Genomic DNA, 23,668 nt, shown 5'->3' with positions numbered 1-23,668 from the left:
GGGAGTATCGATCATAGGATGCAAGGATTTCAGACAAGTATCTGAAATTGCAGGATCAGTGACCAAGATTGGACAGACTTCCATGAATCAAAACTTAATGGTGGTTGCCACCAAGCTCTGTTCACTTCTTTTTGACCTATATCCAAGAGTTCTTTGCGAAAGCGAGCCTTGAAGTTGCCGCCTCCAAGTCCCGTTTCGAACTCTTTTATTGGAGTCTTTATGAATCAAGCCTTAACAGTTTTAGCCACCAAGTCCTGTTCAGACTCATCCTAAGTAAACAATAGATCTTATTTATATTATTATTATTATTTTTATTTTTTTTTGAAGAAATGTAAATCACTAACTATTCAAGGGTCGAAATTTAGAGAGAGAAAATGTGATAAATAATCTACACAAGGCGTTACCTTCCAGACCTGTCTGAAGAATCCGATCCCATGTATACCAAGCCCCAAGACAAGCGGTTATGTCAGGTTTAGTGTTGGAAATCAGCTTTGGTTACTTCATACGGTCAAGGCAAGTGTGTAGTTGATATACTGATCTGCTTTAGCATCTATAGTGCTATTTGTAATCAGTAAATCTAAAATGGTACTAAAGATTGGTTAGATATTCAAGTTTAAATCAATATAAGATTATAGTCTCATTTTCAATAGCTAAGCATAATTTATTAAAATTCCTTATATATAAGAATAAAATAAATTATATCAGTAAATCTCCCCCCAGACTTAAATTACACTGTCCCAGTGTAACTCAGCCGGAGTTATAATAGAATAATTCATGATGTACGAAATGTAACAAGTAAGGAAGATTTATCTGACCGGATTAGATATCGATCAATGGGAAAATGTTGCATCGATCGTCGTGTGTTTGTCTATGTCGAGCGATGTCGACGTTTCGTCGGCGGTCGATATTCGGGTCCTCCTACTTGGGTCTCCTAAATCTGAAAGAAATAAAACGAAAGTAAATAAATGCTAGCTAATAAAACCAAAATAAAATACCTAATAGTTGGTTGCCTCCCACTCAGCGCTTGGTTATAGTCATTTAGCTTGACTGTGGTAGTGACTGGCTATTTGGTGGATAAACAGCAGCTTGTTGGAAAACAAGCATCCACGTCGTCTCTGCACATTCTGGACCAAGATGCAATGAAACTTCTTGTGGCCTCATCATTTCTTGTCCATTTGTCATCCATCTTCTTAAGTGCATTGGAAATGTTTTGTAGCCTATCCTGAAATTGCTAAGATTATTAAGTAAAAGCAATTGAAATTAATGCTGACCTGGTGCCAGCCTATGTTGTCATAGGCGTATGCTAAAAGTTCTGTCAGTTCCTCGTGCATTGACTCTATTCTTTTGTGTATCAGCTGCTCCCCGGCTGGTGTAGACTCGGCGTCGATCGATGCGATTAAGTGTTCGTCGGTCGAGCTCGGCGACTTACCATCGAGCGATTTCGCTCGCTCCTGTCGATCGATGCTGATATCTGGTGTTGAGCTGCGAGTTGCATTTGAATGGCTTTGACTTCTTTCTGTAGCCATTCTGCGTACCTGTCTAGTCCACCGATTCTATTGTCGAATGGAAAGTAGATGTCATCGCAGCGTTTGTCAAGTCGTTCCTCCATGGTGCCTATAGTAGTGTAGAACTTGGATGTGATCTTGTCAACCTCTGCTGCTGTGTATGGAAGTAACTCCACAAGATTCTTGCCATCGATCCAAGGCCCTCGTAGCCTGTCGATCGAAGATGAGTTTGCCTGCAAAAAATTTTGATTAGTAATTTTATCAATATCCATTTGGGCATGAAGTATTTGACTAGACAGTTTGTTTAAATGTAGCATGACTGGTGATACGAAGTGGTCATGCATGTCTTCGTAAGTCTGCAGCCTATCATCCATGGCTGAGATCTTAGCGTCGAGCGATGTGATGGTACACACATCGATCGATGTGGCTGGTTGTTGGTCCTTCTTGCGAATGGTGTCCAGATCTTGCTGTAGTAGCTCGATTTTAGTGCTCAGCCAGTCCACGTTGTTGTTGAAAAGGTAGTATACGTCGTTTATCCTCGTGTTGATGTATGAGACTTCCCATTCATCCTTGTGTTCTGCTGAACATTGCGGTTCTGCAGGGATCTGGGCTGTCGGAAGACTGACATCGATCGATGGTGCATGTGGTGCGTCGATCGATACTGTGGTCGTGGCTTCCTTCTCAAGTTGTTGTCGTAAACTCTCATTTTCTGTCCTCATTTCTACCATACTTCTGAAAAGCTTATTGTAGCCTCTATCCAAAGGTTGATGTGTATCTTTTACCAATGATTTGAGCTCCTCTCCCAGTCTTTCCTGAGCTCCACAAATACCAGTCACCATCTCGTTGATTTCATCTTTGGTGTAGAGTTCTGGTGCCAGTCTTGTGAGCGTGAAGGAAGTGGCATGTTCTGGAAGACAGATGTGGCTCTCTTCAAAAAGAGATGCTCTTTCCAGTAATTTCCTGATGTCGTCCTTTGTGACAGGTATCATCTCACCAGCTACGCCGTGCGTGTCCACACTCATCTCTGTAGACTCCATACTCGTCCCTTCGTTCCCAAGTGAACTTTCTGGCTCCGTACATGTCAAAAGCGCGGTTTCCAAATTCATAACGTTTGTCGATCGATGTTGGGTCATCCTTATCGGTCGACGTTGGTGTTATCCTGTCGATCGATGTTTGAGTTGTCCCGTCGATCGATGATTGGCCTTTTGGTTGGCATGATAGATCTGAATTGATTTATGTTGTGGCGACTCCTACGTGTTTGTTTGGATCGGTTTGAATGACGTCTGGAGTGCCACGTTTCTGTGAGAATAGGTTTGTCAGGTCCATTGGCCACTTGAAGGATATCGGCTATGTCCTCTCTGGACACTTGTAAGATCCTTCCATCTATTGCACGTGCATTGCCATCTGGGTCCCTGAAAATACCAAATTCATCAGGTGTTAGAAAACCGTAATCAATGTTTGCATTATCATTCAATTTAGAAATAGAAAGATTAGGTTTTAGAGTAGTATCGATCGATGTTGATACAGATGCATCGATCGAGGGCAGAATAATTTCTGCAGAACTTGTGTTCTTGAGATGATTGCTCTTCATGGATTTTCCTGTTGATGTAGATGGAAGAGTGTTCATCTTTTCTGCTTGTGTGTCTGCTCTGGTGTGTGGAGGTGGTTTCAGGGGTGCAACACATTTTAAATAGGTATCTATAAACCTAGTTGGAGAGGGAATATTCTCCTGCTCCTGGATTTTTGCTGCGGCGTGAATATCGATCGATGTTCCTGCATGGATGTCGATCGATGTGCACGGTTTTTTTGCTGGACGAGGGTAGGTATCGACCGCTGGATCCGCTGGATCCAAGTCCGCTGGATCCAAAATGTCGCGTGTCCAATGTCTCGACATCGATCGATGGTACTTGTGTACATCGATCGATATTAATCTTCATATGTCGAGGCATCTCTTGGTGTCGATCGACAGCACTGGATGCGCATCGACGGATTGTTCTTCCTCTCGTCGACCTCTACATGGTCAGCTCGGATGAAATGTCCTTTAAGCTCCAAAATGCTCCAAAGTCATAGCTTTACTCCGAAATGCACCTGAACCTGAAAACATACCTAGAAGAGTAGAAAACATAGATATATATATATTTTTTTGAGCAAACATTCATTAACGAGACTTCAAACAAGGTTCAGACAACAACATAAACAGGTGCATGCATAGAAACTAAAGCTGCTTTAGCAAGAGAGTCAGCTTGAACATTTGCTAAACGCGGGATAAACTGAAAAGAGATAGAGGTGAAAGAGCGCGCCAGGAATCTTATGTCGTGGAGCACGCTTTTCAGAGCCACATCATGCCCATGAAACTTCAAGAGTGAGATGAGGGTCTTTGAATCAGAACAGACCAGAAGGCTGCTGATATGTGAGGAGATTGCCGCTGTCAAAGCTGCTTTAACCGCCAACGCTTCAGCCACCAGAGCTGAAGGAACGTAACGCCGGTACGCGGAGGAACTTTCGTAAAAAGAATTTGATGAGTCTCGGATGAGCCACCCAATCCCGCAGTTCCCTGAGGTGGAGTCCCATGCTGCATCTGAAAAAGAGGACCAAGTGCAAGCATCAACATGAGTAACATGTAAAGGTGAAACCACACTATGTGGTAGAAAGGATTTTCCGACAACTGTCTGAGCTGCTTTCCAAGCTCTAGCATCCTGTAAAGCTTTTAGAATAGTAGCTTCCTCGGAGAAGAACTTGTCTTCAAAGAGCAGTTTGTTCCTGTTTGTCCACAGTAGCCATAAAACCCAAGGATAGATTGGCGTAGTGCCCAACCCAGATGGAGGCAGAGATACCATTTTTCGACATGTTTGAAGGAGGGCTGTAACTGAACCAACGTCATCAATCACAGGTTTGAATAAGCTAGGGACCAAGTCCCAAACTTTTGCTGCGAAAGGACACTTAAGGAGCACATGGAGCTCTGTTTCCACAGCCCCGCATCGTTTGCAAACAGGATTCAGGGACAAACCTCTTCTTTCTAGAACAGAGCCGACGGGTAAGGCTCTGTTATTGGCCTTCCAGAGAAAGTGCTTGATCTTAGGGGATGTATCAACTTGCCAGACTCCCTTTTTCCAGTTGAAGGCTTGATCATCCGCGGTTCCCACACAGAGCTTTGCAAGTGCATAACCCGACTTCGTAGTGTACAAACCAGATGCGTTAGGTAGCCATACTCTTTCATCAGGTGCTAGGAAGGCACTAGGAACCAGCCTCCTTATGCTCTCTTCATAAAGAGGTAAAACTTGCTGAATCATTGAAACATCCCAGTCGTTGGTTCCAGGAAGGATGAGCCTGCAAACCTTCCAGTCTTTTGTATCTGCAGTTGGGGGTCCAATTGGAGCCTTTGGTTCCGTCGTTGACAGCCACGGTTCGGTCCAGATTCCAACATCGCTTCCCGAGCCAATGGCCCAACCCATTCCTTTGAGAAGAAGATCTCTACCTATCAATATTCCACGCCACCCATGAGACGCACTGGCAGGGGTTTGAACTTCGAAGAAAGGTGAGTGAAGACAGTATTTCCCGATGAGGGTCTTTGCCAACAGTGTCGTTGGATCTTTGAGTATTCTCCACGCCAATTTTGCTAGCAAGGCATCATTGAATTGAGCAATCTCCCTGAAACCAAGTCCACCCGCACTCTTAGGCCTAGCCATTCTCTCCCATGAAACCCAATCCATCTTCTTGACTCCCGGGGTATTATCCCACCAGAATCTCGTAAGGATGCTTTGGATTTGTTTGCAAAGCGACATCGGGAGTTTGAAACAACTCATCGTGTAGGTTGGCAAGGCAGTCAAAATTGATTTCAAGAGGATCAATTTCCCTGCTCCAGAAAGGAAACGAGTGGTCCAACTGTGTGAACGCTGGCGGATACGGTCAATCAACGCAGCAAAGATGTCTCTCTTACGCCGGCCGAAGTGCTCCGGGAGTCCTAGGTATCTACCAAGTCCTCCTTCGCTAAGAATGTGTAGTTCGGCTCTAACTCGTCTCTTAGTTGCTCCTGGAGTCTTTGAGGAGAAGGTAATTGCTGACTTGTCCAAGTTGATGAACTGCCCAGATGCCGTCTCGTATTTCCGAAGAATAGAGATCAGGGCTTTGCAGCTTCGGGGGTCTGTTCTACTGAAGATCATAGTGTCATCAGCGAATAAGAGATGGTTAATAGCCGGGCATCCGCGAGCTACCTTGACCCCTACGACTTCTCCTGTTTCCTGCGCCCTCTTCAATAAACCCGATAAGACTTCCGAGCAAAGAATGAAAAGGTAGGGCGACAGAGGGTCGCCTTGTCTGATTCCTCTAGACGGGCTCACTTTCCCTTGTGCTGCGCCGTTCACCAAGTATGAGTAAGTCACTGATGTCACAAAGGTCATGATCCAGGATATCCAAACCTCATGGAAGCCAAATCTCGTCAGTACTTTGCGTAGAAAACTCCACTCAATCCGGTCAAAAGCCTTGCTCATATCTGATTTTATCGCCATACTGCAACGCACTTTCGCATCAGAGTGTTGAAGGTAGTGAAGGATTTCATGTGTTATCAACACATTGTCTGAGATGGCTCGTCCTTTGACAAACGCCGATTGATGTTCTGAGATCAGAAGAGGTAGGAGGGGCTGCAGTCTTCTGGTAAGCAACTTGGCTATGATTTTGTAATGCGTATTGCAGAGAGAAATTGGGCGGTAGTCAGCAACTTTCCGTGGTCCTTTGATCTTGGGGATCAAACGAACGTGGGTTTCATTTTGGCGAGGGTCTAGTGCACTGGAGATGAAAAATGCTTGAATGTCATTGACCACATCATCTCCTATAATATCCCAGAAGGTCTGGTAAAAGCTAGCAGAAAAACCGTCCGGCCCTGGAGCCTTGTCCGGGTTGATAGCAAGGAGTGCTTCTTTTATCTCGAGTGCCTCAGGGATATAATGTCCTATTCATCTCTTCAGTAACTAGAGGAGTGATCCCTTCATTAACCGTAAGAGATGAGTCGGACATCTGAGCTGAGAAGATTCGAGAGAAGTAGGTCGTGATGCTCTGGACGATCTCTTCCTCCTTATAGACCGCTTTACCCTCCGTGTCCTCAATAACTGAGAATTTGTTGACAGCACGCCTACCCCTGGTTGCCGCATGAAAGTAACCTGTGTTCCGATCTCCACATTGAAGCCAGAGAATACGACTCCTTTGTCGCCAATACAGCTCCTCTTCTTTGTATGCTGCTTCCAAAGTTGCAGTTAGCTCTCCAATGCGAGCGTTATCTGGTTCCGGGTTAGAAAGTGCTTCTTCTAATTCTTCTTGTGCCTTCTTGATGGAGATGTTGCTATTTAAATTTTGCTCCCCCGACCACTTGATGATTCCATGCCGGATATTAGCGACTCTGATCAAGACAGATTCCAGAGGGTGCTGTTTCCATTGTTCTTCCACCAATTGTCGAATCTCCGGTTTATCTTTTAACCTCCTATCAAACCGAAAGAGGCCCTTCTTGCGCTGAGTAGAGACATCAAAATGAATGATAATGGGGCGGTGGTCCGATCCTTCGAAACGCAAGTATTCACATCTACCGGCAGGAAAGCGCTCGAACCAAGAACAGTTAGCCATTGCTCGGTCCAAACGAGATTGAATGAAATAATTGTAACGCGTTCCACGCCAGGAGAGGTGGTTGCCGGAGTGTTGAAGGTCCCATAGGCCCATTTGGGAGACAAAACTTCGAAACGATAGGAAGGATCCTTCCCAACGGACAGGACCTCCAACCTTTTCTAAATTGTCAAGTAGATCGTTAAAATCTCTAGTGAGCAGCCAAGCATCGTCTCTGTCTGTACCCAGTTCAGTCAGTTTACTCCAAAAGGAAGGTCTGTCTGCTGGGTTAGGGGCTCCGTATATGAATGACACGAAACAGAACGTGCCATGTGCCTCTATCCTGGTATCAATCACATTAGGTGAGGAGTAAAGAATTTCTACCTGCACATCGTCTCTCCCGGATAGGGAAAGACCGCCTGCTAAACCGATGGGGGGGACAGTATAATGGTTCTTGAGTTCCGAGTTCTGGAACAACCGAAAAAGCGCATCGTCTTGGTTTTTAGTTTCCATAAGGAACAGCACTGCAGGAGAGAGTTTCTTTCGAAACTCTTGAATACGCTGGGTTGTCAAGGTTCCCCCGATACCTTGGCAATTCCAGCTTACACAGGCTAAGGAAGAGGTTTTGGGAGAGGATGAAAATCCTTCTCCTTCCTTGTGATACCCGGAATGATTTTTATCTTCGCGGTGCTGCAGTGTTCTTCCTTCTTAATGATGTTCGAGTACCAGTCCGAATTGCATCCGCCATTAGCTTCTTCAGAGGAGAGCTCCTACGAGGGGAGCTGTTTTTTTTGGTTACACGTCTCCTCTTAACAGCTACTCCGTGGCTATTATTGCGGAGAGCACGCTTATGGTCCTGCGTAGAGCCAGCTATTCGCTTCCCTTCTGCTTTTGATGGAGCTCTTTCCATCATTTGTGGAATATCATCCCTTATGTCCTCGTCTTCTTTTTCCTCTTCAGAGAAAAGAGGCCCTAACCTGAGGGAGACATGGACTCTATCCTCACTAAGTGTTCGGATAGGGGATCTGTCGCAGGGCCTTAGCCTGTTGTCCTCAAGGAAATTTGAACTCGACGGGCGAGTAATTATAGCAGCGCATGCCACATTCTGAGAAGGGTACACAGTCGTCAGGTTCTGAGTATAATTTCGCTCAGGGATATTTTCCTCCTCCTGTCTAATTCTTTGAGTTTGAACTGAAAGACGTTCTGAAGAAGGGGGACGTTCCTCACTATTAACTCCTTCCGAGAGTCTTGCCTTGCTGATAAGCGTTCTTCAGACTGGGTGTTAGAGGAGAGTCTCTCTTTAGATGGTCTTCGTTCCTCACTTTGAGGGAGTGAGAGTCTTGCTAGAGCAGAGCTACGGCCTTCGCCATGGTCTGAACGCGGGTCAGAAAGTCGAGAAGCAATGTTTGTTCTCTTGAGGTTCGAACCCGGGTCTGCAAGGGAGTGGTTGGACCGGGACGAAGCTCCTCTTGAGTGAGCGAGTTGATGGTTATCTACATGTGTTTCCTTAGGAAGGCTGGAGTCATGAGAGCCCCGGGTTGAGTCTTCCTTTTGGTAGCTACGATGAGGGGATCTTCGTGAGACATATCTCCTACCAGCAAGGTACCTATCATCGAAGCGTCTTCTGTTTTCATCTACCTCAGAACTCCCTCGTGTTTCATCTCTACTCAGAGAAGAGTTGGAGCCCGATAGACGGTTGGTGGGTCTTGCATTTGTCCATCTAGCTTCCCTTTGTTGGCGTGAGTTGGCAGTCACACAAGCGTAGCGTCGATCATCTTGACGCCTTCTTCCTTCAGCGATTCTCTCCAGGGCATTACGCTGGGAAATTCCGAGTTCAGTCTTTTCATTAACATTGTACCTAGCATCATGGCGGAGTGGACAGTCGTCCTTTTCATGAGTGAGGGACTTGCATAAGAAACAGTGCTTATCAAGCTTTTCATAATCCAATTCCACTTCAACCACATCACTGGACGGGAGCTGCAGGTCCATTTTCATGATCAGAGGTTCTAGTCCATTAACATGAACTCGTAGACGCGCTTTGTCAGGTTCCCTGACTTCGATTGGCCCGAGAGCAGCACCAATAGCTTCAATGGTAGCGTCTGTCCAGTAGTGCAGTGGAATTCCATGGACATTGATCCAAAACGGGATTTGAGCCGGGAATGAATCAGACACTATCGGTTCCCATCGTTGCAAGATCATCATCCATCTCTTAAAGTGGAAAGGAGCTTTGCCGAGAATAGTTTGAAGATCCTTTTCCGTTTCAAAACAGAATTGAAACATAGTTGGACCCAGATCTCTTCCGGTGATTCGTCCCACTACATTCCATTGTTGCAAGAAGAAGTCGACCAGAGCTCTAGTCTTCTGAATAGCAGGATTAGTGACTCTACCAATGAGAGTAAGCTTGTTTTTCTCAATGAGATCAGCTACATTCGAGTCCGGAATCCGAACTAGGGGTTTCTTCTGGTCCTTCGCAAAGTCTTCCAAAACACCGCTGAACGAAACGCGGGAAAACTCGGAGCAAACTGGGAAGGTCCCTATAAAATCGAAAAAGTCGTCCGACCAGGTTCTTAGCCAACATGCAGGGCATAAAAATCCCTAGAACCTGGAACGCGATGCATCTCAAAAAAATACTATCACTAAACAAACCAACTCGCAATCACTGAACTACGAGATGGCTTGATCTCCGCAAGGAGTACGTAGGCAGTTTGTCGAAAGGCATATTCAGCTCTCCCCCCCTCATTAAAAAAGGGGGGGAGTGGGTACGTATACTCCTATACTCCCAAAAAATCGAAAAACTTCGTACCACGCTTTTGGTGTTTTCGACTTATCAAAACATCCTCACCCGTAAAATCAGAACGAGGTCTTCGGAAATTAGTCGGCCGCTTAGGAGAAGCAACCTTTAGCATCGCGAGACGTCGCAAAAGATGCCTCAAAGTTTATTTCTTTCAAGCGAACGAAACCTCCGTCACAAAAAAGGCATATATATATGCACACACTAACACTTATTTTGTGCAAAATATTCAAAACAACGGCACGCGCCACCAAGTCCGATGCTGATCACGTCGAACTCACAAACGTCCTAAACAGACATAGCCATCTCACGGAGATGACTCTCTTACATTTGACACAAGGATAATAGCGCTATAAAAGAAATCCGAAATTTTGGTCTAGCACTTCCGGTCTCCGGAGAGATGCTCGGTTCGTATCAAACAAGTCATATAAGCCGAGAACCTATCGCGGACTTTACATCGATACGAATCAGGAAGAAATCGCGACAGGAAAAAATGATAGCCGGTTAGTCACCGCACAATCCTTAAACCGAAAGTAAACCTAGGTCTTGCCCTAAACCCAGCGCACTGGTCTCTAACATCTCAAAGACATGATATCGAAAGATAAGAGATTCTTAAACCATGCCCCTATGTTTATGTTCGACACCTTCAGCACCCCCGCAGAGTTCACATCTCGCGGAAGAACTCTCGAAACAGATCTCGAATGAAACATTTCACAATCGAAGAAGGATATGAGACGACAACTCATCACCTTCCTCCCCAGTATTCACAAACTCATAAAAAAACGTTATCCGATTATCGTACTATAAAAAGAAAGCCGCGGAGCGGCAAGGATTCAAAGCCACACACGGCCAGTCCCGAAATACAAACAAGGCCATTCAAGGCCGAAACATAAAAAAAAAAATCTCTCGCAAGAGATCTAACCCAAGTCACCCTAAGAACTTACGCCCCTTTTCACCCGCTGCCTCAACCGAGCCTGGAGACGCGCCGCTTCCGTTCTCTCCGACCATCGGGTCTTTCCCCTCTGGGTCTTCTGAACACGTCGGAAGGAATCACGCGGATTTCAGGTCGGCCAGGATGAGACCGAAATCTCCATCCTCGGCCGCCATATCTCCCTTGCAGCCGGACAGTCGGGCCTCTTCGGCCTCCAAGGTCGGGGGAGTCTCACTTTGGAACGACCGAACCACGGCCATCCCGCCCTCAATCGTCGCCAAAGCAAAATCCCTGCTCCGGATACACTCGAGGGAACCCAGGGAAGCAGAAATTTTCGCCAAGCGAGCTTGAAACTCCGCACGAAGGGCATCCGTAGCCTCTTGGATCCCGCAGTGCGCTAGTCCCGCGTCACTCTCGATCTGACGCTGGAGTCGACGCACGTCCGAGGATTTGGCCTTCCTAGCCTTCTTTTCCTTAAGCAAGGAACTCGCCGTCTTCCCAAGGTCCCTCTCAAGCTCTCCTATCGCAACCTCGAGCTTCGACACTTTCGCAGAGTGAGACTCCTCGACAGCCGTCAACATGGCCTCGGTTTCGGACTATCTGCCCTGAAGCTCCACCAACTCCCCGGAAAGGAGACTGGTCTCATAACCACATTCGCTGATCATCCCATCGATCAACGATATGAACTGCAAACGGTGAGAATTCTTAAGACTAAGTCCGAGAAAAGAATGCACAAAAGACGATCGAGAATTCAAACAAGAGACAAACCTTTCCGCGAAGTCCTGAGGCTAGGCTCGATCCACCTTGCTGCGAAGTCTCCCCGTCGCCACTCTTGGCGAGTTTCCTCTTCCGACTCTTAGGCTGAGTATCCAGGACAGCGCTAGGAGCACGCAATGCCAGAACGATTTCCTTTCTGGCTGGAGGAGGAGGCATAGAGTCAGCAGCCTTCTCCTTGTCCTCGACGAGGATCGGAGTCGTGGAAGATCCCACAGGAAGAGCTTGCGAGAGAGGAGCCATGACTTCGGTCCCATGACACGGGGCAACGACCTGCGCAGAAGAAGACGGAAACTCGGAGCCAGCTTGAGCTAGCTCTTTCTCGGCTTGGCGACGAACTAGTTTCTCTCGGAAAGAAAGATGACCGGCAACACAGAAGCTATTCATCTTTCCTTTTCCTTTCTCAGTTCTTGAATAGCGGTGAGACATCTCCGGTAAGGGCAAAGCAGAGAATTCTTGAGTAGAGGTATAGAGACTACAGAGGGTAGTAAGTTTCGTCTGAGGCTACACTCGGTAGCAAGGATGCCCGGGAGTTTGTTCAACCAGGCTGAAGAGAAGAGACTTCAAGCAAGGAGCAAAGCAGGCTCCATTGTAGATGTTTCTCTGGTCTTCGAGATGGGCTGTATAACCGGAAGGCTTGGCAGCAGCGGACTTCCACGGCAAATATGGCCGGAGAAGGCGGTCCCTCCGACAAGGTCGGGGGAAGAACCCGGAGAGTAATAACCAGAAAGGCCTTTTATCCAAAGGATATTACCAAAAGCGGTGGAGATTCGAATTTGCAGCAGAAAAGTAGGTGAGCTTTTAGCCAAAAGTGGAAGGTCAACTTGTTAAGCACTCAACGGACCGATGAGTAAGGACTTCCTTTGGTAAAAGTGCCTGAGAGCGTTTTTCAGTATAAGTGTGTTTAAAGATTTTCCATTAACATAGATATATATATATATAACTATATATATATAAATATATATATATAATATATATATAACTATATATATATGTATATATATATAGTTATATATATATATATATATATATATAGTAAAACACCTATATACCATGGATGAAAACGGGTCAAATCCAAGGTATTTCAACTTCCCCAGACTTACCCTTTTGCTTGTCCTCAAGCAAAACATACAGGCAGTCTCTCTGAAAGACGTTTGAAAATATTAGGGACTACAAATCTTAAAGCATAGAATTCTTTTCCTCAACAATTTTGCACCCACATCTAAAAAGTCCTGATCACAGAAGCATACTATGCAATATCCTATCTTAGCAACCATTTCTAACATAACACAACTCAGCAATTCACGTCTGACATCCCCTCTACTGACTTCATTTCTTAGCATAAATATAAAGTGAATGCTTTACCTTGGGAGTATCGATCATAGGATGCAATGATTTCAGACAAGTATCAGGAACTGCAGGTAAAAGTTAGTTCCTAATTTCTCTCTCTCTAATTTTCTCTCTTGAGTCAAAGTTTGCTTCCATTGCAGGATCAGTGACCAAGATTGGACAGGCTTCCATGAATCAAAACTTAATGGTGGTTGCCACCAAGCTCTGTTCACTTCTTTTTGACCTATATCCAAGAGTTTTTTGCGAAAGCGAGCCTTGAAGTTGCCGCCTCCAAGTCCTGTTTCGAACTCTTTTATTGGTGTCTTTATGAATCAAGCCTTAACAGTTTTAGCCACCAAGTCCTGTTCAGACTCATCCTAAGTAAACAATAGATCTTATTTATATTATTATTATTATTATTTTTTTTTTTTGAAGAAATGTAAATCACTAACTATTCTAGGGTCGAAATTTAGAGAGAGAAAATGTGATAAATAATCTACACAAGGCGTTACCTTCCAGACCTGTCTGAAGAATCCGATCCCATGTATACCAAGCCCCAAGACAAGCGGTTGTCTCAGGTTTAGTGTTGGAAATCAGCTTTGGTTACTTCATACGGTCAAGGCAAGTGTGTAGTTGATAGACTGATCTGCTTTAGCATCTATAGTGCTATCTGTAATCAGTAAATCTAAAATGGTGCTAAGATTGGTTAGATATTCAAGTTTAAATCAATATAAGATTATAGTCTCATTTTCAATAGCTAAGCATAATTTATTAAAATTCCTTATATATAAGAATAAAATAAATTATATCAGTAAATCTCCCCCCCAGACTTAAATTACACTGTCCCAGTGTAACTCAGCCGGAGTTATGATAGAATAATTCATGATGTACGAAATGTGACAAGTAAGGAAGATACATCTGACCGGATTAGATATCGATCGATGGGAAAATGTTGCATCGATCGTCGTGTGTTTGTCTATGTCGAGCGATGTCGACGTCTCGTCGGCGGTCGATATTCGGGTCCTCCTACTTGGGTCTCCTAAATCTGAAAGAAATAAAACGAAAGTAAATAAATGCTAGCTAATAAACCAAAATAAAATACCTAATAGTGGGTTGCTTCCCACTCAGCGCTTGGTTATAGTCATTTAGCTTGACTGTGGTAGCGATTGGCTATTTGGAGGATAATAAGCTGCTTGTTGGAAAACAAGCATCCACGTCGTCTCTGCACATTCTGGACCAAGATGCAATGAAACTTCTTGTGGTCTCATCATTTCTTGTCCATTTATCATCCATCTTCTTAAGTGCATTGGAAATGTTCTGTAGCCTATCCTGAACGTTGTCAATGCTGACCTGGTGCCAGCCTATGTTGTCATAGGCGTATGCTGAAAGTTCTGTTAGTTCCTCGTGCATTGACTCTATTCTTTTGTGTATCAGCTGCTCGCCGGCTGGTGTAGACTCGGCGTCGATCGATGCGATTAAGTGTTCGTCGGTCGATCTCGGCGACTTACCATCGAGCGATTTCGCTCGCTTCCTGTCGATCGTTGCCGATATCTGGTGTTGAGCTGCGAGTTGCATCTGAATGGCTTTGAATTCTTTCTGTAGCCATTCTGCGTAGCTGTCTAGTCCACCGATTCTATTGTCGAATGGAAAGTAGATGTCATCGCAGCGTTTGTCAAGTCGTTCCTCCATGGTGCCTATAGCAGTGTAGAACTTGGATGTGATCTTGTCAACCTCTGCTGCTGTGTATGGAAATAACTCCACAGGATTCTTGCCATCTATCCAAGGCCCTCGTAGCCTGTCGATCGAAGATGAGTTTGCCTGCAAAAAATTTTGATTAGTAATTTTATCAATATCCCTTTGGGCATGAAGTATTTGACTAGACAGTTTGTTTAAATGTAGCATGACTGGTGATACGAAGTGGTCATGCATGTCTTCATAAGTCTGCAGCCTATCATCCATGGCTGAGATCTTAGCGTCGAGCGATGTGATGGTACACACGTCGATCGATGTGGCTGGTTGTTGGTCCTTCTTGCGAATGGTGTCCAGATCTTGCTGTAGTAGCTCGATTTTAGTGCTCAGCCAGTCCACGTTGTTGTTGAGAAGGTAGTATACGTCGTTTATCCTCGTGTTGATGTATGAGACTTCCCATTCATCCTTGTGTTCTGCTAAACATTGCGGTTCTGCAGGGATCTGGGCTGTCGGAAGACTGACGTCGATCGATGATGCATGTGGTGCGTTGATCGATGCTGAGGTCGTGGCTTCCTTCTCAAGTTGTTGTCGTAAACTCTCAATTTCTGTCGTCATTTCTACCATACTTCTGAAAAGCTCATTGTAGCCTCTATCCAAAGGTTGATGTGTATCTTTTACCAATGATTTGAGCTCCTCTCCCAGTCTTTCCTGAGCTCCACAAATACCAGTCACCATCTCGTTGATTTAATCTTTGGTGTAGAGTTCTGGTGCCAGTCTTGTGAGTGTGAAGGAAGTGGCATGTTCTGGAAGACAGATGTGGCTCTCTTCAAAAAGAGATGCTCTTTCCAGTAATTTCCTGATGTCGTCCTTTGTGACAGGTATCATCTCACCAGCTACGCCTCGTGCGTGTCCACACTCATCTCTGTAGACTCCATACTCGTCCCTTCGTTCCCAAGTGAACTTTCTGTCTCCGTACATGTCAAAAGCGCGGTTTCCAAATTCATAACGTTTGTCGATCGACGTTGGGTCATCTTTATCGGTCGACGTTGGTGTTATCCTGTCGATCGATGTCTGAGTTGTCCCGTCAGTCGATGATTGGCCTTTTGGTTGGCATGATAGATCTGGATTGATTTCTGTTGTGGCGACTCCTACGTGTTTGTTTGGATCGGTTTGAATGACGTCTGGAGTGCCATGTTGCTGTGAGAATAGGTTGTCAGGTCCATTGGCCACTTGAAGGATATCGGCTATGTCCTCTCTGGACACTGGTAAGATCCTTCCATCTATTGCACGTGCATTGCCATCTGGGTCCCTGAAAATACCAAATTCATCAGGTGTTAGAAAACCGTAATCAATGTTTGCATTATCATTCAATTTAGAAATAGAAAGATTAGGTATCGATCGATGTTGATACAGATGCATCAATCGAGGGCAGAATAATTTCTGCAGAACTTGTGTTCTTGAGATGATTGCTCTTCATGGATTTTCCTGTTGATGTAGATGGAAGAGTGTTCATCTTTTCTGCTTGTGTGTCTGCACTGGTGTGTGGAGGTGGTTTCAGGGGTGCAACACATTTTTAAATAGGTATTTATAAACCTAGTTGGAGAGGGAATATTCTCCTGCTCCTGGATTTTCGCTGCGGCGTGAATATCGATCGATGTTCCTGCATGGGTGTCGATCGATGTGCACGGTTGTTTTTCTGGACGAGGGTGGGTATCGACCGATATGGAGTGTACTTTGTTGAACGATGTTGGAAACGTGTTGGTGAACTTATGTGTTTCAAATCTTTCATCCTGCAAAGATATTTCGATTGCACGTTCCTTCCAATAATCCTCATCGTATTCCTCTGTATGTTCCTCGTTAGGTGAAGTGATTACAGAGTCAACTGCAAAACTTTCATGGAAACCCCTGTCTGCCCAACTGCCTATGGAATAATCATCACGTCCTCTCTTGCTTGGAGGTTGGAAGGCAAAGTGTGGGTAACAATGATTAGGTAGAGCTAAATGGTCAACCGGCTGATCAACGTCGAGCGACGTGTTGTTTCGGTCATCGGTCACCGTTGACTCATTGGAATCGATCGATGGAAAGGTGTGGGTGTCGATCGATTCCGAGTACTATGTTTCTTACTCTGCTCCACAATGGCATGCACCAATGAAGCCAAGTTCTTTCCCGTAATCCACCGAATTAATAATTTTTCTCTTAGGTTGGATAGGGTCGTAGTGGATGTTGGGGTCTATCAGCGTCAGACACAATTTGTTTTTGTTCATGTCACATACAGCTCCTACTGTAGCTAGGAAAGATCATCCAAGCAGAAGTGAAGAGTTCCAGTTATGCTCGATGTCCAGAACATGAAAATCTACCAGGACAAGGGCATTACCAATCTGTACCTCCAGATCTCTTATGATACCACCTTATCGTTTTTCTGAAAGATCCACGAAGGTGAAGGATTCAGTTGAAGGTTCGATGGTCAAAACAAGATGGTCTGCCATGATCCTAGGGATGATACTAACTGATGCTCATGTGTCACACATTGAATGGGGAAATTCAACAACCTTGACTACGCATAGTATTGCAAACTTGCCAGGATCACTCTTCTTTGACAATGTGATCATGTGTCTCATCTTCTCTCTGACTTGAAGAAACATTCTCCTAATGTCCTCCTCAGTCACCTTTGTTTCTCTGAAGAACATCCACAACTGGTGTGTGAAGTAAGCTTCATCAAAAGCTTTTTTGATTTTGATTCTGAGGATTCTTTTAGTGAAACCATCCATCTCCTTATCGTTAGCTTCCCTCTTAAGGTTCTTAGGAATTTTCTCCTTTCTTTTCCTTAACCTTCTCCCTTCAGTTTCCTGATCTTTTTGAACTAGTTCTGGTGAACTATTTAAAGGGTTGGGTTTTGGTTTGGGTGGGCTAGCTAATGGTTTCGGTGGGCTAGCTAATGGTGGTTTGAGTGCGTTGATATAGTCATTATCGATTGAGGGTAACCGCACTCAGTATGTTAGAGGTGCATGTCGATCGATGGGAGGTGTGTTGTGACGATCGACGTCTGACTCACTCTGTCGATCGATGGTTGGGTCAACCGATCGATCGATTTTATCATAGAAAGGGGAGGGTGGGTAAGGATGCTTAGCTGCGAATTCCTCATGAGTTAGAATTTGAACTGCATTGCATTCAGTCGATTTAGCGGACGACGTCAATCGATGACTAGAATAATCCATCCATCGATCTTCATCATGGTCTGTCGATCGATGCAAGTTCATCGACATCGGTCGACACCATTGGGATCCGCCGAGACTCATGGAGCTTTCGATTTCGAAGTCTCCTTCCTCAAACTTTTCATGTCTCACCACTTGCCAGAAATCATCATCTATGATGGCATTTACGTGGTGTTTTCCGTTATCAGCTCTTGCCTCCCTAGCGAAAGCTTCTTGCCTCTTTATAGTCTTGCCAGTCTGAATCACTTGCATTTCAAGTTTTCTCACCTGAGTCCCTAAGGACTCGATTTTGGTGTTCAGATTGTTGTAGGCGGAGTCTATTTTACCGTTAAAATCCACGGTGATTTGTTGTTGTCCCAACAGTACTCGATCAAGCATTTCTTCGATCTTGCTTTCCTGAGTCTGGGGTGGTGGATTCTGGTAGTAGGAGTTCGAGTAGCTTTTGCTGTTGTTAAAGGGTTTTTGAAATTGTGAACTCTGGTTACTTCTTTGACCAATTCCAAAGAAGTTTCTGTTTCCGCCCTGGTTTCCAAATTTCTGGAATCCGGTACCTCCGATGTAGTTCACATTTTCTTCTCCTTCCGTATCTGCTACTTCTCCTTCAGCTAAACAGACTTGCTTCCTAAGAAGCTCGTGCACCACATCCAACTTTGCTCTTACTTCGTCCATCTGTTCCTTCCCGATAGAGGCTGCAGACTTCTTTCGTTCAGAGTCAGTATTTTTGGTGCTGCTGCTGTTAGCAAGGTTTTCGATAAGTCTCACAGCTTCTAACGGATTCCGAGTAGTGAAGTTTCCTTCACTCGCCGTATCAAGAGCCATTTGATACTGTAAGGCGAGACCTCGGAAGAAAGTGCTTAGCAGCTGCACTTCGTTAAATCCGTGGTGTGGACAGTCTCGCTGAAAAAACCTAAATCTAATCCACGCATCTTTGAAGGACTCTCCAGCCTCCTGCGAGAATGTGGAAATTTTGTTTCGAAACTCTTCAGCGCGCGCCTCATCAAAGAATTTTCGTAAGAAAGCATTCTTGATGTCGGCCCAGGATGTTAAGGATCCTGTGGGTTGCTTCCTAAGCCAGTGCATCGCTTCTCCATTCAGCGTGTATCTGAAGAGCTTGCACAGCAGGTAATCTTCGGGGACTCCTTTCATCTGAATAGCAGCGATTAAATCCTCGAACCGTTCTACATGGTCCATAGGATGCTCGTGCGGTAACCCATAGTAGGGTATCTGCGACACGAGAGTGTAGTATTGAGGCTTCAGCTCGAAATTCTGCTTCTGGATCTCTGGAAGTCGAATAGCTGATCTGTTGGAATAGTACTCATATGGGCGATTGTAGTCGGCCAGTGGTTTCGATCGAGCGTCCTCGTCTACAGGTTGAGCAGCTCCTGTAGCATCAGCATCAGGGATTACAGTTCCCTGAGCGTCTATTTTCTGACATGTTGCATTACGCAGATGACCGTCCTGGTCATACAAGTTTCCGTTCTCGTCCTGTGTTAGGATAATAATGTTCACCATTTTTGACGACACGGTATCGATCGACGTACGTGGTGTAATATCGATCGTTGTCGAACGATTAGGATCGATCGACGATGAAGGTCTGGTGTCGGTCGACGGTTGGTTGAGAGTATCGATCGACGACGAATTTGTTGCGTCGAGCGATGTGGAACGTTGACCTCTACGGATGGTGCGTTGAGCACGATCGTCTGAGAACAGCAAGTCTTTCTCCTTGTTGCTTCTGGTACCGTTGGGCATGCACCTGAAAAGACAAGAAAAAGATTATGTTAGAAAGGGGGTAGAGAAGAGAATAAGAATCAATAAAACTAAATCTAATGGCGCCAAATTTGATACCACTCAAATTACCCTAAGGAGTGTTACTCTCATCAAAAGAGGTTCAGATGTAGTACTTAGGGATCGAATCCACAATGAGCTAAGGAACAATTAAATTTAGTGTTTATTAATTATAAGAGTTGTAAATGTTTAAATGAAATAGCAATAGTAACAAGCAAAGTAAATAGTAAATGTAGCTTGGTTTGAAATGATATTAGATGCATAGCCACTATTCATGTGTTAAAGATTATAATATCTATAGATGCCTATTTGTTGCATGCATGATATGTTAGAGCTCAACCGCTTAACTCAGTGACCAGCTGTCGCATGTTTTACTGGTTAACAAACTAGATCTCGTGTCTCAACGGTTAGTATGTTGACAATGAAAGAGTGTCGATCGATGGCCCTATAGGGACGTCGACCTATACACCTTTACCTACGTCGACCGATAGTCAGTTGAGGACATCGATCGACGGGTTCTAGCCAGGCCTATGCGCGAGTATGATATGCCCTATTAAGATACTAAATTGGCGGTTAGCCCTCTCTAGCAGTCCTAATATGATAGATAGATGTCAAGATGGGATTACAAGGGTGCTTGAGTATGCAATCCTATGATCATGTTCTAGTTAGCAAGGCTAAAACAAGCAATGAATACAAATCTATCATGAATATCACAACAAGGCAGATCTATAGTTTGGGGCTAATCCCACAAACCTAGCTGAACCCTGGATCTAATAAATGAACTACTCAGACATAGCAAAGCAATTCATGACAATAAAGAAATGGGAATTCGTAGTATAGATGAAAAGAAATGAAAACAAGGAGTTCCAATCACAAGTGATCGTCTCTCCAAAACTCTCTCTCTCTCTCTCTCTCTCTCTCTCTCTCTCTCTCTCTCTCTCTCTCTCTCTCTCTCAAAGTAAAACTGTAACAAAAAGCTCTCAATGCCGTCAAAACACTTAGGTAGTATATAATCTACTAGGTTAAAAACTCGTCAGGGCATTTTCGTAATTTGGCTTGGACTTGGGCTTCAAGTCCGCTGGATCCAAAATGTCGCGTGTCCAATGTCTCGACATCGATCGATGGTACTTGTGTACATCGATCGATATTAATCTTCATTTGTCGAGGCATCTCTTGGTGTCGATCGACAGCACTGGATGCGCATCGATCGATTGTTCTTCCTCTCGTCGACCTCTACATGGTTAGCTCGGATGAAATGTCATTTAAGTTCCAAAATGCTCCAAAGTCATAGCTTTACTCCGAAATGCACTTGAACCTGAAAACATACCTAGAAGAGTAGAAAACATAGATATATATATAGTAAAACACCTATATACCATGGATGAAAACGGGTCAAATCCAAGGTATATCACAACCCCTACAAACAGTACTCCACAGTCCAAGCCAATCCGAAAGGATGGCAAAATGGGCAATCGAACTCAGCGAATACGACATCGAATACAAACCACGAACGAGTTCGAAATCACATGTACTTGCTGATTTCTCCACGATATCATCTCCATACCCCTTCATGAAATGGGCCATAGATATAGTAGGACCGCTAGTGGCCTTGGGACCAGCTCAACTATGGTTCCTTCTGGTGCTAACAGAGTACTTTACCAAGTGGATCAAAGCTGAGGCATACCACAAGATCACCTCTGACACGGTAACAAAATTCATTTGGAAAAACGCCATATGCCGACACGGCCTGCCTTACGAAATAGTAACCGACAACGGACCGCAGTTTATCTCAAAAATATTCAAAGAATTCTGCAACAAGTGGAAGATCAAGATTAAGGCTGCAAGCTCCCGCTACCCAAAGTGTAATGGACACGCCGAAGCTGCGAACAAGACCATAATGAATAATCTTAAGAAAAGGCTCGACTTCAAAAAAGAAAGATGTGGCTAAGAGCTGCACGAAGTCCTCTGGGCCTACCAGACGACCCCTCACACAACAACCCAAGAGACTCCATTTTCACTATCTTATGGGGTCGAAGCCGTAATACTAGCAGAAATCGAGGTCCCAAGCCAGCGACGTAGGGTGTGCCTAGAAGACGCCGAACTCAACAAAGAACTACTGATCGATCAACTCGATATGATCGAAGAACGACAGGAAAGAGCGGCAGTTCGCGTGCAAAATTACCAACAAGCCGCATCACGTTACTACGACTCTAATGTAAGGAACCGCGCATTCTCCGTCGGTGACTTAGTCCTTCGAAAAGTATTCAACGGAACAAAAGAACCAAAAGCAGGAGAATTGGGAACCAGATGGGAAGGACCATACAAAGTAACCAAAGAAATCCGTTCCAGAGTATACGAACTAGAAAAATGCAAAAATGGCCGCCCCGAAGTAAGACCCTGGAATGCATAAAACCTATAGAAATACTACAAATAGCACAAACCCAAATCCCGACCAAGTTAATCGAGCTACGAGCTGGGAGGCCCGACGTCTATAACTCGGCAAAACGAAACAGAACTACGAATAGGCTTGATCCCTCGAGAAGGGTACGTAGGCTGCTCGACTTCGAGCGCAGCCCAAACAACCAAACAAACTTTTGTTGCTTTCCTTCTATCACTTAGAAAACTCAATTACTAGCATAGCCCACCCAATCGACTACGCTATCAGGCCATATGAAGGCCCACAAAACAGATTCCTGATCAGTCTCTGTTCTACCCCCTTCTGAAGGATAAAATAAACAAGCTCAATGAAGCTAAAAATTAAACAAAGGATTCGATTAGAAAGGTATTAACCCGATAATCCATTTTGAAGACATATATATATTTCTTCAACAAACAAAAAAAGAAAAACTAAAAACATAACAAATTACAAACTTCGAAGCAATCAGATCAATCTTCGCATAACTTTTGATCGACCGAGTCGCCGGGCACCTCAGGAAGTTCGAGATGAATAAAGGAAGGATCCAACACCGAAGCAAGACCATAATCAACATCGAGTGAGATCTCCTGGTCTTTAAGACGCTCCAACTCTTCTTCGAGCTCGAAACCGCCTTCGTTGTACTCGGTCTAATTCTCAATACGAGCTCGCACCTCCTGCAAACGAATCTCCACAGCCGTTTCCTTTTTCTTTTTCTGAAGCTTATCCTTCACCACGGCCAGAACCGCATCATATTCCCGAGCAAGAGAAAGACGAGCAAGATTGCACTCCTTGCGAGTTGCTGCATCACGACCTTCGATCTCCCGCCTATGCTTTTCTTTCATCGAGTAAAGGTCTTTCTGAACAGCGACTTTCTCCGTCTCAGCAGCAACCAATTTCCCCTTCAGTCCCTCAATCTCGACTTCACGTTGCTGCTCTGTCGCTCGAAAGGCCTCCAACTCACCCCGAAGTTGCTGAATTGTGAGAAGATGACCCCCGATCTACTCCTTGCTCGGAAAGTCAACCAGTCGCCTCTCCATCAAAGCGGCATACTCATTGGTCGCCTCCACAGTCTAAGAAAAAGCGATAATAAGTTCAGGCAGCCGTCATTTTATCCAATGAAATGACAGAAGCAGTCGCAGGATTGATTACCTTAGAATTCGTGACCTCCATCCAAACATAAGCGTCATGTTCTCGCATGTGCCCCAAAGAAGGGAGCTCGCATCCCTTCTCTCTGATCTTGTGCCATATCAAGGCGAGACGCTCAGGATTCTCGAGGATCGGTACCTCGTTATCATACGAAAACCTCCACAAAGAGGTCTCCTGCACGTCCGGAAGATGAGTACTCGGGTCAACTTGAGAAGTACCTTCGCCAGGAGCCCGCAACGGCGGAGGAAGCCCCGAGCTCGGTGAATTCGAACTCACAGAGTTGATATCCTCTAGAGCTCGACGTCGGCGTTGGTGAGTCGATGAATCGATGTCGTCATTAAGAGCTCAATCACCGACAGAACCGGCTGAAGTAGTCGGCGTCTTTCAAGCCCGACCAGCAGGAACGGTGATTGATACCGGTCTATCCATAAGACCAGGAGACTGAGAATGCGACCTCGATCTAAGAACCGGTCCGCACCAAGCTTTCTTAGCTCGTTCCAATGA

The 23,668-nt window shown here is 44.9% G+C and overlaps 1 protein-coding gene and 1 non-coding gene across 2 annotated transcripts; one reads left to right on the top strand and one right to left on the bottom strand.

Moving 5' to 3' along the window:
• Window positions 1-932: 932 nt before the first annotated feature.
• LOC117132039 lies at window positions 933-15,090 on the bottom strand. Its single transcript, XM_033285409.1, has 2 exons — window positions 14,241-15,090; window positions 933-1,217 (listed from the first exon to the last, which is right to left on the bottom strand). The coding sequence occupies exons 1-2, from the start codon at window positions 14,873-14,875 to the stop codon at window positions 1,064-1,066; spliced, it is 789 nt and encodes a 262-aa protein (XP_033141300.1). The 5' UTR covers window positions 14,876-15,090; the 3' UTR covers window positions 933-1,063.
• Window positions 15,091-18,691: 3,601 nt separating this feature from the next.
• Window positions 18,692-18,797, top strand: LOC117132244. Its single transcript, XR_004455804.1, has one exon. It is a non-coding gene; the product is annotated as a small nucleolar RNA R71 (small nucleolar RNA).
• The last annotated feature ends 4,871 nt before the right edge of the window (window positions 18,798-23,668 follow it).

This window comes from Brassica rapa, chromosome A02, assembly GCF_000309985.2.
Source record: "Brassica rapa cultivar Chiifu-401-42 chromosome A02, CAAS_Brap_v3.01, whole genome shotgun sequence".
Taxonomy (NCBI): domain Eukaryota; kingdom Viridiplantae; phylum Streptophyta; class Magnoliopsida; order Brassicales; family Brassicaceae; genus Brassica; species Brassica rapa.
This window is presented reverse-complemented; position numbering and strand designations above follow the sequence as displayed.